The following is an 18,297-nucleotide window of genomic DNA, read 5'->3' as shown; positions in this document are numbered from 1 at the left end:
TCTAGTATTTATAGCACTTGTTCAGAACTATTAAAATTTTTTGAGCAGTTGGATTCTTTATTTTATTAGAGTTTATACTCCACGATGGTACAGATCCTCTAAGTCATACTATGTGTTACCTTACCTCCAGTCTAGCGTTTGGCTTTTTTCTCTGTTATCATCACCTAAAAACACTAATGCAGGAAGTGAGATACAAACATGGAAAGGGTGCCTGGTGAAGAAGAGTTTTTAGAAGCAGCACTTTTTTTTTTCTTCCTGATAACAAAGTGATATTTGTTAGAGAAAATTTGGAAAATACAGATAAGAAAAAACTTTTTTGTTGTTGTTTATAGTTCAGTATCTACAACTAAGCATTTTACCTTCCATTATATTTGGAGATTTTCATTTTTAGTGATTTACACACTCATCCTGTTGAAACCTTATTTAAAGGAGAGAGATATAGTATAGAGATTACTGGTCTTGGGTTGACCGTGTTCTAATCCAGGCTGTACCACCTGCCCTTTGTGTGACAGTGGGCACGTTACTCAACTTTCTTTTCATTCTTTTAGTATGCTTATCTGTAAAATGGTAATGGTAATCATAGTACCCACTTCATAGGATTGCAGTGAAAGCCAGATTAGATCATTCATGTAAAATGCTTAGGACAGTACTAGGTATATTAGTTAGAATTAGATGACAATATCATCTTGTTATAATATCACCTGCTGCTATTGCTAATCAGCATCAGCATTATCAGTAGAAGTGGTGTTAGTACTAGTAGCATTTAATGTGTTGTCAAACTGAATTTATGGATGCTTCAGAAAGTTATGCTTGATAAAATTCTTCAAGAAGCTTATCAGGTAGATAAATTTAACTAACATTTGATACCTTTTTATATTCACAGGGGTCAGGAGAGTGCTGGTATCGTGACCAGTGATGGGAGTTCAGTGCCGACGTTCAAAACACACAAGGTAAACTTGAACATTAAAAAATGTTGATGATAGAGATAACAATAGTCAGATGATCACTAGTATATTGGGGTGGGGGAAATCTGAATAAATAATTTGCAATTAGAAATAACACTCTTTGGATCTGCCATTTTTAACTTTATATTCTTACTTTTGTTACGTTAGGATGCATTTCTTTCCCAGTGACAGTTTGCTGCCAATACTGACTCACTCAAATGGGGTCATTTTTTTAAGTACTTTAAGATGCTTTGATTTATTAAAATGCAAATTTTAGTTTATGTTTGACAACTTTTATTGCTTAGTAAGTCTGTTCTTAAATATTTTAATGAAAAGTATCTCATAAAACACAAGTGTTTCGATGTTATGAATGCACTAAATGCCACTAAATTATTCACTGTAAAATGATTAATTTTATGTTATGTGAATTTCACCTCAGTAAATTTTTTTAAGGTAAATGCTTCACAGTCTTTACAGTTAGGTTTGTCTCTCTTTTTTTAAATATTAGAATTCTGAAGCACAGAGAAATTAAGTGAACTGCATTGTGTAACTTGGAATTCCTGAGCATAGAGGCTTTTATTACTCACCAGCAGGACTAGTCTGTTTTTTTCTAAGATGCACTTTTACTTTGATTTCACAAGGGAATGGGTCTTGTAAATCATGTCTTTACTGAAGACAGTTTGAAGAAATTATATGTTTCAAATCTTGGAATTGGACACACAAGGTATGCCACTACAGGAAAGTGTGAATTAGAAAATTGTCAGCCGTTTGTTGTTGAAACACTTCATGGGAAAATAGCTGTGGCACATAATGGTGAACTGGTAAATGCTGCTCGATTAAGGAAAAAGGTAAGTTTTTTTTTTTTTTTTAATGCTTTTTCATGATTAGGATTAGTTAATGAAAAGAAATTGAAGATATTGGTAAATGGCATTTTTTAATTGTTGCTACCTGTTACCTAACTGCAATGAACAATTACACCAGAATTACCTGGAGTACTCGATATAATTCCAGACTCTAAGATAAAACCCCAGAGTTGGGGGCAGGGGTGAGAATCTACATTTTAATATGCTCCCAAGGTGATTCTAATGCACTGCCTTAGAGTAGAGATTTAGGAAAGTTGGTTTATGGTTGCTAGTAGAAGCATAGAAAAATTAGGACTTATGAACTCTTGCTGTCTCTTTAACTTTGTTCCTACATTCAAAGCTTGTATGAGATAGGAAAAACCAAACATTTTTCTACTCCATACTCAACATAGCACACTTCTGTGACCAAATGTGGTAGTTTCAGACACCAACCAGTTTTCCAGAGGACACCAACTGGATGTCCTATAATTCAGTTCAGTTCTGATACTACCTGAGTTAGAGTCAGATCCCACAGGTTAAAGGCTCAATCCCATGAGACTGCCCCCTACTTTCCAATTGCAAGTCCAGGCTACCAGTAATTCTGCCTAGCCAGTTATACATTGGTAGTTCCCATGAACCCCTCCTTTGGTTTTGATCATTTGCTGGAGTGGCTCACAGAACCCAGGAAAATGTGTTAGCTAATTTACCAGTTTATTGGAAAGGATATTACAAAGGATACAGAAGAAAAGTCAGACGAAGAGATGGATAAGGCAAGTTATGTTGGAAAGGGATCTCCATGTGTTCAGCTGTCCGGAAGCTCTTTAAACCCAGTCTTTCTGGGCTTTTGTGGAGGCTTCATTAAGCAAGCACGATTGATTAAATTATTGACTGTCACCTCTCACAGAGTGACAGAGATGCAAAAGATTACTCAGAGCGCATGTATTCAGAGCAATGAGAAGCTCGAAGGGACTGCACCCGGGGAAAACTCCTTCAACAGAGGAGAGCCCAGGCACAGCCCCAAGTCAGGTTTTTGCTTCAGTTTTTATTGTACAGGCAAGAAAGTTACAGGAGAAACACAGGTGGTTAATCAATCATAGTGAAAACATAAACAAACTGGCTACATGACAATCTTCATTAAAGCTGGTGTAACTTAAAGTGGTTCAAGAAATTTACCATCAAAAGAAGTCATAAAACTAAGCCATGTGACATACAAAAAGAAACAATGACATAATCACTGTACTAGCGCATAGCTCCCTAAGAAACTCAAAGAAACAGCTGAGGGCAGGATGTGGAGCATCCCCCAACCACTAACTAGCAGAATATCCTTGAAGATTTTAGCTCACATACTTTCCCATCATTTAGGTTTAGCTGCACCAAGGGCAACTGCCCCCAGAGCAATCACTTTTGCTGTGCTTCAGTTCTCTTATCTACATCAAGGGCTTTAGTCCTGAGAAAGTTTTCTGATTATTCCTAATCTTAGCATTTCTATGTGTGTTCCTAAAGAGTTGGGCTTTGGCTTAAACTAAGGACTTTGGTCCTACTATGCTATAGGCTTTGGCCCTGTGAAATACATGTGTTTTATTTCTATCTCATTAATGTTGATATCCTCCACAATTGGCCATTGGTGATCAACTCAACCTTTAGCCTCTCTTCCCTCCCCAGAAATCTGGGGGTGAAGCTGAAAGTTTCAGCCCTCTAATCACAGGATTGGTTCCCCTGTCATCAGCCCCCATCCTGAGGCTGTGTAGAAGCCCCTAGCCACCAGTCACCTCATTAGCATACAAAAAGACACTTATTTTGGCCATTCCAAGGGTTTTAGGAGCCATGTGCCAGGAAAGACCAGGACAAAACCCAGCATATATATTTCTTATATACAATATCACAAAGGTATGAGAAGAAAAATGGAGTATAAACTTGAAGCATAAGAAGAAAACGGAATATAAACTTGCAGATGACAAGTATGAGGAAAATGAAGTGGAAACAATTACAAGAAGCTAAAATAGAGTCTGGGAGAAGAAAAAAAGAGCAATTATTTATACTCTTTGTTTATAGCATGTTGTTTGGAGCTTTCTGTGTTAATGGTGTCAAATTTGTGCTTATGCCTTCATACATCATTTCGTTTGCCTTTTTATTTTTTTTTAATTACATGGTGTCTTATATTCATGGCAGCTTCTTTTTTATCTATTCATGCCATTCATTAATTGATGCCAAGTTTCTTCAGTTCATTAGGTTATAATAATCTTGAATCAGAACCATGTGGTGTTTAGTAATAGGATGGTTACAAACAAACACCATTAACCTTTTAGCATTCTAGAGCCAAAAATTTCACATATGATAAATGGTAGTTGAATGATGATGAATCATTTACAGAGGCTGAATGATCATGAATTGGTGGATCACAAATATCTAGAGCCTAGGCCTCTGTACCACTCATTCTTCTATTTTCAATTCTAGCATTGGTCATTTCCCAGAGCTTTGTCCTGCCCTCTTCTTAGGCTGTGGCATTATTATAATGGTGATAATATGCCTTTCTGTCCCAGGTGAAAAAATGTCTAGTTCATTTAAAAAACTTAGACAATCACAAATGTATAAATATGAAGTAAAACCTATTTAAAAAATTCACCACTGAGAGATAACCACTAGCTTATTGTTTTCAGACATAACCCCTTATCCAAATGCTAGGTTTTATCTCTACATGTTTAGCTGCCTACTGAAAATGTTCTGTAGTGTCCACTTAAACTCTGTCTGTGCATGTCCATTGTGCTTCCCTTGTCCTGGTCAGTCTTGCTCAGAACTTCATAATCTTCATAGAGTGTACCCAACCAATATTCATGACATCTCCTACATTTAATTTAATCAGTACAGTAGATTCCTTTCTTCTATCAATGGTAATCAATGCAGATGGGTAGCCACCATCACTACCACCAACAAACCCAGCTTGAGAATCACCAGTGAAGAGCCACTCTTATGGGATTGTGTCCTGTTCATCAAGAGTGTTGAGGGTAGAAAAAGTAGGACCCGCAGTATAAATCTTCAGTCCCCTGCACCCCATTGTGGGTCTCCATACCTCAAACTTAGTCTTCAAAAGCTTTTCTGCATAGCTCCTAAAGTACTTTTTTTTTTTGCTTGAAAACCTTCAGAGACTTCCTATTGCCTCCAGCAGTGTCCTTTATTATTAGTATATGCATACCATTAGTTACCCAGGATTTTCATAACTGAGCATCTGCAGAATGCCTGCTTTCTATTATGTTGGGCTGTTGGGTGAGGGGTGGGGTAGAGCTTCCTGTCTAACGATTAAACTTTTCACCTTTCTACATAGCTTCTGCGTCATGGTATTGGTCTGTCCACAAGTTCTGATAGTGAAATGATTACCCAGTTACTGGCATATACCCCTCCTCAGGAACAAGATGACACCCCAGACTGGATAGCAAGGTAATTAGCAATGGACTAAACTTGCAGCTCTGGTAATGAGAACTTTGCCTTTGCGTATGTTTATAACTAAAGTTATTCACTCAATTATTTAATTAATTTCAGGATCAAAAACTTAATGAAGGAAGCACCCACAGCATACTCCTTGCTTATAATGCACAGAGATGTTATTTATGCAGTACGAGATCCTTATGGAAATCGACCTCTATGCATTGGTCGTCTTATTCCAGTATCTGATATAAATGACAAAGGTAATGAACTTCAGAAGGAATTGTCCTACTGCTGGCAAGCCCTGAAACCTTTAGGTGTAGGAAGCTTATAGACAAAGGCTAGGTAAAAAAGAAAAAAATGGTATATTCTTAGTTTTTAAAGTACACTTCTTTGAGTACTTATGAAGATGAGTCACTTTTAATGTATTTAGTGAACATTCCTATTTTTTCCTGTCTGAATTGCTTATTCATATCCTTTGCCTAGCTTTTTCATTTCTGCAGTATGATTTTACTGATTTTCTTTTTGACTTATCAGATGTACTCAAGCTATGAAATCATAATGTTAGAAGGGATTTTAAAAGAGCATATATTTATTTTTGGCTTAAGTCAAATGAAGATCCATAGAAGTGACTATTCTATGAGCCTTTTTATTTATCTGTTTGGTGCTTAACCATTCTGTTGAAATAGCCTCGTTTAAAATTCCTTGACTGCATTAACTGAATTGATTGTCTTGTGATTTACAGAGAAAAAAACATCAGCAACAGAAGGGTGGGTGGTGTCTTCAGAATCTTGTAGCTTTTTATCTATTGGTGCAAGGTAAGTTTTACCTGATTCAGAATATTCTCTTTTTCCACATTAATAAGAAATTTTTCTTTTGATATTTATGTGAAAGTTTTTCTGATATCTGCAAGAAAATATTTATAAATGCATTTTCATATGTACATTGTGCTCAGCAGTTGCACTTGAATTTAACTTTAATGTTCCATTAATGCCTTCTAATTCTGAAACTGGCATCTTTCTTTCAAAATACCACAGACTTTTTATTTTTATTTATTTATTTATTTTTTTTTTTAAGTTTTATTTTGTCGATATACATTGTGGCTGATTATTGCTCCCCATCACCAAAACCTCCCTCCCTTCTCCCTCCCCCCCCCCACAAGACTTTTTAGAAAGGAAAAACTTCCTTAACAAAGAAGAATTAAGATAGAAAAACTTAAGCAAGGATAAAAATGTTTTCATTAACCTTTATTCTTTCAAAAATCAATAAAACTTACGGCCCCTATATTTTACATTCTAAGTTACAACTTGGAGCAACAGAAATGTTTATAGAAATTTCTGCTGGAGCCGTAATAATTTTTTTTTTTCTTAAGCCATCTCTAGACTTTATAATGAATCCACTTTTTCTCTATGAGAGGGGACTCTTTGTATACTTTATAATTGATGTTATCTTTAGCTTTAAGAACTGGTTTATGGGGAGAGGGGTGTAAAAAAAAAACTGGTTTATTACAAGTCTTCTTTCTTTAACATTGTTTCCTAAGGTATTACCGTGAAGTCTTGCCTGGAGAAATTGTGGAAATATCCAGACATAATGTCCGAACTCTTGATATTGTATCAAGATCTGAAGGAAACCCAATAGCTTTTTGTATTTTTGAATATGTTTATTTTGCAAGACCAGATAGTATGTTTGAAGGTAAGCAAATTTCTTTTGTTTGTCTGTTCATATAAACCTCTTGTTTATCTTATTGAAACATGGTAGTTCTTGACCCAAAGGCTTTTCTGGCTCTTTGAAGGCACTTAGTTATATTTTATGGATATAGGACTGAGCTTACATGTCATTAGATTGTTGTTTTTCCTTTCTTTTTGGCTGGATTTTGTTTTTCTTTTAGAAGTAAGGATTATGATTTTCAGATCTATATTAAGGTCAAGTTTTTAAAAACCCACACAGTTGAATTCCCCTGTTTGTGTTTTTCCACCTTACTTAGTGTTTTTATATTGCTTTTCTCTCTCTCTCTCTCTCTCTCTCTCTTTTCTTTCTTCCTTCCTCCCTCCCTCTCTTCCTTCCTTCCTTTGGTGGGGGTTGGCTGGCTAGTACAAGGATCCAAACCCTTGACCTTTGTGTCACAACACTGTACTCTAACCAACTGTGCTAACTGGCCAGCCCTTGTATCGCTTTTCTTTATAGAGTCAGTCTGTAGAGTTATAGCACTAGTTTTTTTAGAATAGCAATATTATATTATGCTAAGTAAAAATAATCTTATTTCCTTTTCCATACATACCAGACCAAATGGTTTATACTGTAAGATACCGTTGTGGTCAGCAGCTTGCGATGGAAGCACCTGTGGATGCAGATTTGGTTAGCACTGTTCCAGAATCTGCTACGCCCGCTGCTCTTGGTTATGCAGGAAAGGTATTTTCTCTTAATTAACATGCAGTGAGTTGCTCTTCTAGCAGTTGAATAAGAAATTCTTGCCCATAAAGAGAAACTCATCAACTTATTATAAGGAAGGTTTGGGGGTTAATGTTGGTTCCTTTACAAAAGTTACTTATTTTCCAGCTTTTCTTTGAGTGGCACTATTTTATATAGAGAACACCATAAAAAGGTCACCCAAAGACTAGGAGATTGGCCCCCTAATTTTGAAAAGGATGGCATCATGAATATATAGAGAATTTAGTGGTAATATTTTCTTCTTATTAAAACCTACTTCTTGCAGTACCCTCACAAGCTGCTGCTATATTTGTTCCCTACTAAGTATAGGTAATAATAAAGCTGTTCATGTTCCTTTGGGGTGATATTCTTAGTACTACACTTAATTTCATTTTTCATATCCAGGTAGATTATATAACTATAGTAATCCTGGGTTATAATACCTAATATTCACTACCCTGTATAGTTTAGTTTATTAGCTTCTAAAAGAAATAATACACATACATTTTAGATAAGGTTACTGTGAGAAATGGATGAATTACCTCCTGTCCTTAAAAAGCATTTCCTTAGCCTACTGGGTTAAATTCATTTCTTATGCTGATAATTTTTAAATATGTGAGTTTTTCTAACTTATTTATTCTGTGTCATGTCTTCATGTACTTAGTATTCTCTTCTAAGACAGAGGAATAATATTTGTTTAAGAGAGAAGGATTACAAATTCTAGCAAAATGAAATTGGTTTTCCCACCAAATATATTACTTTCACTGGTTTTTCTTTTTGCCTCCCTGCACCCCCCCGCCCCCACAGAGCTTAAATAGTGACAGAAAATTGTAATCGGAAGATGGAGAGTTCAGAATAATGACCACATTTTGAAATTTTACATATATACTATAACAGCAGCACAATTTAGAGAAAATAGGAGACTAGAGTATTCTGTGTATTGCTTCTCACTGTCCTTATATTTTTTCTCTATCAGTGTGGACTTCCATATGTGGAGGTGCTATGTAAAAATCGATATGTAGGAAGAACCTTCATTCAGCCAAACGTGAGGTTAAGACAACTTGGTGTTGCAAAAAAATTTGGAGTATTGTCGGACAACTTTAAAGGCAAAAGAATTGTTCTTATAGATGACTCAATTGTGAGAGGCAATACCATCTCACCCATAATAAAATTGCTCAAAGAATCTGGTGCCAAAGAGGTAAGTAATATTAAAATATATCCTGAAGCACCAATAATTAACACTATGATACTGGCATAAAAATTGCAGTTCAGTACAGTGAATCAAAACAGATGGTTTAACACAACAAATTAGCATTTTTTACATCAGGTTGGTTTAGGAATAACTGTGTGGGAACTTGGAGAACATGTAATAGCCACTCTTATATAATACACTAAATTTAATCTTTAGTGGATTAAAAAGCTTGATATAAAAGCTTAAAATTTTTACAAAATTAAAAGACTAAGAAAAAAATACAAAATAGAATGATTTTTAAATTTGTGGAGTATTGATTACTTTCTTTATTTGAAGACATGGAACCAAATCTGGTGTGATAAATTTGATTCATTGTTATTTTTTTTATATTACTTTATCTTCTGAAAAAAATGTTTTCAGTTGACAAATAAACATGTATATACTTATGGTACACGACATGATGTTTTGATATCTGAATGACATATTAAGTTATATTTTTAAATTTTAAAACTTATTCTAACTCTAAATATTTCAGTTGTTCAAATTGCAGAAGTGAGATGCCATTTACAACTAATAGTTGAATGATTTAAAAATAAAATCTATTTTAGGAGAAAGTAGGATAGAAAGCCATATGACAGTCTATTTAGAGAGTTTCAGTGATAATTGTGATTATGATATGATTTTCTAGCCTTCTTAATGACTAATTATGATTATGATCTCACTCTTTCAAATTCTAGGAAAATTATGTAATAAAAACAATAAAGTAAATGCAACATCTATTATAGTAGTAAAAAAGAATAGACAAAAACAGAGAACCTGGAAATGGCTTAATATCTACCTATAGGAGAATAGTTTAGTAAATTAATATATCAATGTAATGAAATAAGACACAGCCATTAAGACTATAATTATGAAGACTGAATAACAGAGGAAAATTCTTCCTATTACAGAAGTTCCCCCCTTATCAGTGGGGAATATTTTCTAAGACCCCTAATGGATGCCTGAAACCATGGATAGTGCCAAACCCAATAGACAGATAGTTATAGATATGTGTGTGTGTATATACACACTAGGTTTTCCCCTAAATGCACAAACCTGTGATTTACTTTCACCATTTCACTTAAAGGAAATACTTTATAGCTTCTCTTTGGCAGATTTGAATTGCTAGCATGACTACTGTAATGCTTTGGGGCCATTATTAAGTAAAATAAGGGTTACTTGAACACAAGCACTGTGACACAGTGACAGGTGATCTGATAACTGAGATGGCTACTAAGTGGCTAACTGGGTAGCAGGTAGCATAGACAGCATGGATATGCTGGACAAAGAAAGGATTCTATCCCGGGCAGGACAGAGTGACAGAGCCAGGAGGGCATGAGATTTCATCACACTACTCAGAATGATGTGCAATTTAAAACTTATGAATTATTTCTGGAATTTTCCATGTAATATTTTCAGACTGCAGCTGACCAAGTGTAACTGAAACCTTGGAAAGTGAAACATTGGGTAAGGGAGGACTACTGTATAAGAAACTTTAAAAAGTAAATGTGGGCATATTATAGCCAGGTAAATGAACCTGACAAAAGGCAGAAAATAATAGTAGACAAAATAATAGATAAAAGTAGCTCTGTCGTAGTAGTAAGGTTTTTGTTATAACCTGGTAGATATTTTTCTTTTTAAAATGATAAAATAAGGGATAGGTGAAAGTGCCATTCAGGTATTAGAAAAGAAAATGAAAGTAGCACTATGAGTATAAAATCATTAAATGACATGTAGGAGATCTGAAGAGAGAGAACTTCTTATTAACAGGTGACAGAAGAAAACAATGGGCAGCTCTGTGGAAAGAACCTTTTATAAGTGGCTAACATTTTGAAACTTTTGTCCAGGACACATTAGAATCTGCAGCAGGGCTGCCCAACTAGGATTCTTTGGTAATTAATTAATTTTATGAATAGTTCTGATTGAACACTGCAGTTCTGTTTACCACATGATTTTTCAGGATTTTTTTTGTTTATTATTCAACGAGACAGATTCTATGGTTTACTTTATTACTCATACGTTGTTACTAAATATTTTGTAAAACATTTTACGTTGCATTTGATCAATGAAAGAGAATTTTGCATAATTATTCTTACAATGAATGAGTTGAAATAATTTCTTTCAAGGTACACATTCGAGTAGCTTCACCACCAATTAGATATCCATGCTTCATGGGAATTAACATTCCCACAAAGGAAGAGCTTATTGCCAATAAACCAGAATTTGATCATCTTGCAGAATATCTAGGTAGGTATTAAAATTTCTATAAACTTTATCTTTAGTCATTTATTGGGGCTGGCCCATTGATTCAATTGGTTAGAGCGTTGTGTTATACCAAAGTCAAGGGTTCAGATACCCTTACCGGCCAGCCACACACACACACAAAAATCGTTTATTAACAGAGAAAATGTAAAGCTTGTCAGTCTTTACACCTTTAATAAAAAGTAATCTTCAATATATGTTAAAAATAATTTATCGTATATGTTAAGCAGATATTGAACACTTCTGAAAAGTGAGCATAGTAGACATGTATAGACACCATAGCAAGTGCTGTGTTGGAGAGCTAGGCCAAAGTGAGATCAAAGAAGGAGGAAAGGGTTTCCAAGTAGGAGGGACCTGATCACATATTCTAATAGAATAATTTGGATGTGAATACAAGTCAAAAAGTAAAAAGCTTATGTGGGCTTATCTTTAATAATGAGATAAGGAGACTTGGAGATATCTAGGTTATCCTGGATAAGACATCTTCCTTTTAAAATTAAGCAATACATAAACTATTTAAATATCACAGTATGTTCAGCCATTGTGCCTTGGTACCACATTGGTAACGTATGGATGGTGTTTCTTTTAACTGTGCCCTACCAATTAAATATTTTGAATATCACCCTGGTGGATATCATATTGTGAGCACTCCCTCTTTGCCAGGAACTGTGCCACATGCATTATCTATATGGTCATAATAACATCTTAGATGCAAAAGTAGACAGGAAAAGTAAGGTACCTTGAGCTTAAATTTGAGCCTAGATCTTCCTGACTTCAAAATCTATTTTCTCAATCAACATAATTACTCCAAAAGCCTTCTAAATCCATTCTAGACTTGAAGTCTCCCCTGCTGTTTTAAATTATGTTATCCCCCAAATTTAAATTTATAAATTTAAAAATAAAGACCCTTAGTTTTATTGTGCCCCCACCTTTTAAAGAAAGGTTAAAGGAGAAATTTTAACGTGGATTAAATTCCTCTGCAACTATTCTCTTTTGAAGGATTTCTTTGTTTCTAAAGGAAAGTCTCTTTTATTTTTCTCTTTTTTCCCTATAGGAGCAAACAGTGTTGTGTATCTGTCAGTAGAAGGACTGGTTTCATCTGTACAAGAAGGGATAAAATTTAAAAAACAGAAAGTGGAAAAGCACCATACTACGATTCAAGAAAATGGAAATGTTCTGGAATGTTTTGAAAAGAACGGTCATTGTACAGCTTGTCTCACTGGAAAATACCCTGTAGAATTGGATTGGTAGCTGTTAGGGGCGTTGTTTCAAAATATAAAGTTGGTCAAGAAGTTATAGTGGTTACACCTTATCCATTTACTGTTACTCATGTGGTATAACATAAAAAGCCACATGCTTATGTTTACCTTTGTAAGTTTTGAGATTTTTTCTGAAAAAGGTATCAAAGTGCTATAATTGAATCTTGTTAATTAATTACGTATAGTAAAACAATCTGTGATATTCTTGTTTTACACAAACATTGGCTAGAAGGCAGGTGTTGACTGCCATTTGCCAAGTTCTTGCTTTAAAGGGTTTGCAAGAGGTTAGGCTAAGATAGGAGGTGTGCTGCAAACAGGAGAGATGAGTTAAATATAACTTTTAATGCAAACTTTGAATTATACCCCATAGGTGTCTAGCCTCTACAATTCTTTTTTTTTTTTTTTTTTTTTTTTTTTGTCTTTTTCGTGACCAGCACTCAGCCAGTGAGTGCATCGGCCATTCCTATATAGGATCCGAACCCGCGGCGGGAGCGTTGCTGCGCTCCCAGCGCCGCACTCTCCCGAGTGCGCCACGGGCTCGGCCCTCTACAATTCTGACTGTAGTTATGACCTTGGTTTTCCTGCCTAACCTTACACAGATCTTAAAACAAAAAAATTCTAATCCTTTGTGCCTCAGTTTCCCCACCTTTGCAATGGGGTACTTATATTATTAAATAAAATAATTAATAGGAATGTAAATTAGTGTCATACTTTTGGTGGTTTGAGCTATCATTTCACCCCTAAATTTTAAGATAGTGCATGATTATTAGTTTTTGAAAAGCTAATGTTTGTTAGCTTTTTGAAATTAGTTTGCAGTGGAGATTTCATTATGATGGAGGGAGATATACAGTTTGGCAGAATTTGCCATCTTTGAGATGCCCCAAGAATGATTGTAAAAACCTGTCTGTGGAGAAGTTTTTTCTATATTTGACTAGAAAGTGTAATCTATAATAATGTCCTAATAGTATAAGCCCAGCAATTAACCTAGTACATTTGAAATAAAAAAAAGCAAAATTTTAGATTTTAACAAACTCTTTTTTAATTTATCATATGCTTTTTACATGAGGTGATTGATCACTTACAAGTATATATACATGTAGGTGCATATATATACGTAACATATGATTGCAATTTAGTGATCAAGTAGAAGCGTAGTAGGGACCAATCTTGTTTAAGGATCAAGGAGACAACTACTTTTTTGGAATTCGAATGCCCATATCCAAGGATCAACTTAAAATAACTTTTTTCTGCTCTATCTATTAGGATCTATCTAATGGATTCAATTTTTTTGAAATTTTATTCTTGTAACATCTGAGATTTAGAGGCTTAAGATGACTTGCCTCCCAACCCCCACTTGTGTAAGATTTTTAAAATATAAAAGTGTTTGTTTCTGGGTTATGTTATCATAGTTTGATGTATATAGTGTCCAAATCCATTTCAAAAATTAATATTTATTAATAACTGAAATTGTCTTCATTTGGTATATAGTCTCATGTGTTATATTATGGCAGGCTAAGATAAAATCTTGACAGCTCTTTAAAGCCCTCATGCAGCAGTGGGTCAGATAACCCTGTGGCAGTGACACAGGCAAACTGGCATTTGAATAAAGCCCTGGGACCATTTCAGTGTATGTAGCCTCCTGTCTTAAATGTATTCATGGCAGCATGGAGGAGGCAAGACCTTTGAGTCAGTTTTGAACTGGCATTGCTTACATTTAATTTTTAAAAACAAGAGACTCAGGGAAAGTACTAAACCAAAATCTCTGATTTGACTTTTGTGTTTTCAATAGTTTTTATTTTATTGAGATGCTTTTATAAGAGAAAATAATATTGTAACAATTTGGTAATTCTACAAATATCTTAATATTTCTCTGTCATGGTCTTTTATTTCACAAATTTCTGAAGTCTGAATTAAATTACTTTTTTTTTCTTTTTACTAATTTAACCTCAAATGTTGGTTAACTGCTCTAAATTTACATAAGTAGAGTATTGTAAACTTCAGAGAGGAGGAAAAACTTGTTTTCACAGGATCTATACTGTGTACCAAACTAATCCTACTTTTTTGTGACTTCTTTGTGATGCATTGGTAACAAATATATGTAATAAGTATGTTTGAATGTGTTTGTTGTTTTTTTTTAAATAATGACTTTTAGTGCATGATGGTAAACAACACAAAAACAACATCCAGGCTTCATACTCGGCACCAGATAGTCAGATCTTATTTCTCTGATCCAGGCATTTTAATATGTAGGCCATCTCTTGTGAACCAGGCAAAACTGCTGGTTGAGTAGGAGGAACAAAAGTAATTAGTAACAGCAGGTTCTTCGGAAACATTTGGGGGAATGAGCAGGGTATCATAGAAGGCTTAAATTCTTAGTGAGTGAGTGAGTGTGTGTGCGTGTGTCTGTGTGTTAGGGAAGTACCTGTAAAAATCAAAATAGAGTAGGTAAATGAGTAAACAGTACATCCAGACAATGGAATATTAAGTGCTAAAAAGAAATGAGCTATCAAGCCATGAAATGACATGGAGGAAACTTAAAATGCATATTACTAAGTGAAAGAAGCCAGTCTGAAAATATTATATACTAAATGATTCTAACTATATGACATTCTGGAAAGGCAGAACTAGGGAGACAGTAAAAGGTAAGCGGTTGCCAGGGGTTAGCAGGGAGGGAAGGATGAGTAGGCAGAGCACAGGATTTTTAGGGCAGTGAAGCTATAGTCTGGCTGACACAATAATGGTAAGTACATGTTATACATGTATCTACCACTCATCAGTGAACTCTAATGTAAATTATGACTTTGGGTAATAATGATATGTCAATGTGGGTTCATTAATTGTAACAGGCAAGTGTTGATATTCAACAAACTCGTTCCACGGACTCAGAGGTTCTGATCAGCTTTTAAATGCCCCCCTTTTAAATATGAGCAGGTAATCAAGGATCACCGGACAACCTAGGAACGCCTCTAACATGAAAGATAGAGCCAATAGAAACCAGTAGAAAAAAGAAAAAGAAGGGCTGGTGGGTTACCTCAGTTTTTTAGAGTGTGGTGTTAAAACACCAAGGTCAAGAGTTCGGATCCACGAACTGGCCAGCTACTTAAATAAAAAAAAGGAAAAAGAAGTAACAAGGGAAATAGACTACAAGGGGGAAAAAACTGTCATTAATGTCAGAGAGTTGCAATAAAAAAAAGAGATCACTCTGGCAGTAATTCAGAGTTAACTGGAGCCAAGCAAGGCTGGAGAGTCTTTAACAAAAAGCTTACCAAAAAGACCTGAACTAAGGTAGTAGTGGAGATGAAGATCTAGGCCCCTAACTAGAAAACCAATTCAGAACCTATGGAGATGGGGTCCAGGAATCTGTTTTTCTTTCTTTTTCTGGCTTCCAGCTGGTAGGGAAATCCGAAGCCTTGACTTTGGTGTTATAACACCGTGCTCTAACCAGCTGAGAAACTGACCAGACCTGGAACCTGTCTTTTTAAACGTCAGCCAGGGGCAATTCTGATGTAGCCGTTTTGGCGCTGGTTTAGAGACTGGGGATGGGAGGACATAGGGTCTAACTGGCTATGGGAGGGTAAGAAGTGAGATAGTTAACCGGCTGGCTGGGTGGACTGTGGTGTCATTCCCATATATAAAAGGAAACACAAGACACATGTTTGGGACACACATACCCCTGCCCACAGCCATCCTCCCCGACCCCATCAAAAAAAAAAAAAAAAAGTCCATGTTAGTTTGAGTAAGTACATGCTGGTGGAAAATTATAGTTAGCAAGTGGAGACAGTTCTTGCTTGGATTAGTGCCAGTTTTCTTATCACCAACAACTAAGAACACGAGAGTATCTTATGCTTTTTCATTTATTGTCGATGCTGAACTACCCTCTCAGCTCTTAACCCCGCCAAAACAAAGCAAAAAAAACCCCTTAATCATTTCCTTTCTGCTACCGCACAGTAGCCCTATCACAACTGCCTTGGAAACAGGAACTTTTTTTTTTTTTTTTGTCCTTTTTTGTGACCGCGCTCAGCCAGTGAGCGAACCGGCCATCCCTATATAGGATCCAGATCCGCGGCGGAAGCGCTGCTGCGCTCCCAGCGCCGCACTCTCCCGAGTGAGCCACGGGTCGGCTCGGAAACAGGAACTTCTACTCAGACATGCAGTTTACATAACTCTTACCACCTCAGCCCTGTCTTACCACCTCAGCCCTGTTTTATTTTCTTGACATATCCTATTAAAGGCTCCTGTTAAATTCTAGTTAGTTTCAATCTCCTTCCCAATTCAAATGTCAACTTCATTATGGCAGAGACTATCTTTGCAGACTTCATCGCTGCAGTCACAGTCCCCAGCAGTCTCAGGCAAGTTCTCAAAATGTCGAGTGGATGAAAGCCAATCACTCTCACAGTGATTTCACAGTGATTTCATCTTTCCTCACGTCAACACTGGGCGATATTTTTATTCCCACTTTATAAACGAGGAGACTGCGGCTCAAAATTCAAGAATCTTGCCAAGAGTTTCGTGGCAAGTTTGAAATGGTACGGCTCCAAGCTGGTCAGCTCCAAAGTTGTTGCAAACTCTGTCCAAGACCCAGTGCAAACAGAGGGAACATGTGAACTGTAAGCCGTTAGCGAAAGACCCGGGGATCTTCTCCCAGGGTGACCCCGAAGCTCCAGGAGGCCGGGCAGCGTAACGAAGCTGACCCGGCGCCTCGTGCTGACGTCAACGCGGCGGCGCGGGAGATTTACGTGAGTGGCCGTGCGGCGGGGTAGCTTTACGGCTTCTGGGTAACTGCGCCGTGTGGAGTGTTTGCGACTGGTTGTTTGGAAAAGGTCCGGAGGGCGTCTTCTGAGTGAGTCCCGGCAGGACGTGGTGTTTGGCGGGTGTCTGTTAGGAAGGCGAAGCGCGGCCGGGCGTGAGAATGCATCTGCGGAGATTTGCTCAGCCTCAGGACCACTGCCTGGCCTCAGATTTGGGTCGGGGGGGTCTGGCAGACTGGCGTGATGCAATCTAAACCTGACCAATGTGATCTCTCCAGAGTCACCTGATTCTTCATTAAAATAGAAATGAGCCTGCTCCGCCTACTTCCTCGTGTGGTTTTAAAGAGTACGTGAAAGAATGTTTTAGAAGCTAGAAAGTGCATTGTTATTAAACTTCGTTGCATAATGTAAGTTAAGAAGCACGTGGAAAAGGGAAGGTAAAGTTTCTTGATCATTTACTTTAGCCAGTAACCTAGGAAGAGTCCCCAAAGCAATAGGGTTTGTTGACACTCTTAAGATCTGTGGTGTGGCTGCCGGTTACTCAGTTGGTTAGAGCGCAGCCTTGTAACACCGAGGTCATGGGTTCAGATCCCCTTACCAGACAGCCACCAAAAAAAAAAAAAAAAAAAAAAAAAAAAAGACCTGTGGTGACTAAATAGTAGCCTTTACAGTTGTAAAGTAGCAAATATCTTAAACTTAATGATGCCATTACATATACGATCCGCTTAGCAGATTTTGCCTTCCCCCCGCCCCCCAATAAGGTTCCAGAAATGTTTGGGCATCTAACAAGTATAGTTTTCTATATTGAAGAGAATGTATTTATGATTCAATGAATGAAAATGAAAACCTGAGACAACACTGGAGCTTGCCTTAATTCTCTGTAGAAACTGGAAATTAAAGGTAGAAAAACATCCTAATTATTATATAGATATGTGTGGTGAGTGTTGTAATTTGTCATGAAAATGACATTTTCTTTTTTAATTCTTCTGTAATCCTTCCCCTTACTTTGAAGTGAAGTAATTTTAAAAAGTGTAATATTTTAATCAGATTGTTCTCGTCTGGAAAATTAACTGCCATACGTATTTTTGCATTCAAGAAAAGTAAGCACCTTGGGCACATAGTCTAAATTTTTGTAAAAATGGCTCAGTATAATGCGTTCCATAATGG

At 36.4% G+C, this 18,297-nt stretch overlaps 2 protein-coding genes across 11 annotated transcripts in view; both read left to right on the top strand.

Moving 5' to 3' along the window:
* Positions 1 to 12,518, top strand: part of PPAT (phosphoribosyl pyrophosphate amidotransferase) — a 38,497-nt gene extending 25,979 nt beyond the window's left edge. The window contains exons 2-11 of one of the 2 annotated variants that reach the window (XM_063107639.1): positions 884 to 950; positions 1,586 to 1,792; positions 5,106 to 5,218; positions 5,321 to 5,466; positions 5,949 to 6,021; positions 6,744 to 6,895; positions 7,485 to 7,612; positions 8,607 to 8,828; positions 10,988 to 11,108; positions 12,178 to 12,518. In XM_063107639.1, the coding sequence (XP_062963709.1) occupies positions 884 to 950; positions 1,586 to 1,792; positions 5,106 to 5,218; positions 5,321 to 5,466; positions 5,949 to 6,021; positions 6,744 to 6,895; positions 7,485 to 7,612; positions 8,607 to 8,828; positions 10,988 to 11,108; positions 12,178 to 12,374 (1,426 nt within the window). In that variant the 3' untranslated portion in view covers positions 12,375 to 12,518. The remainder of the gene's footprint in view (positions 1 to 883; positions 951 to 1,585; positions 1,793 to 5,105; positions 5,219 to 5,320; positions 5,467 to 5,948; positions 6,022 to 6,743; positions 6,896 to 7,484; positions 7,613 to 8,606; positions 8,829 to 10,987; positions 11,109 to 12,177) is intronic. The other variant, XM_063107640.1, reaches the window with a different exon arrangement.
* Positions 12,519 to 17,155: 4,637 nt separating this feature from the next.
* Positions 17,156 to 18,297, top strand: part of AASDH (aminoadipate-semialdehyde dehydrogenase) — a 40,047-nt gene continuing 38,905 nt past the window's right edge. For 4 of the 9 annotated variants that reach the window (XM_063107716.1, XM_063107718.1, XM_063107711.1 and 1 more), the window contains exon 1: positions 17,483 to 17,567. The gene's annotated coding sequence lies outside the window, so the exon portion shown is untranslated. The other 5 variants (XM_063107713.1, XM_063107712.1, XM_063107717.1 and 2 more) reach the window with 5 other exon arrangements.

Source organism: Cynocephalus volans, chromosome 9 (genome assembly GCF_027409185.1).
Source record: "Cynocephalus volans isolate mCynVol1 chromosome 9, mCynVol1.pri, whole genome shotgun sequence".
NCBI lineage: Eukaryota > Metazoa > Chordata > Mammalia > Dermoptera > Cynocephalidae > Cynocephalus > Cynocephalus volans.
Note: the sequence above shows the minus strand (reverse complement) of the source record. Positions and strands in the feature narration are given on the sequence as shown.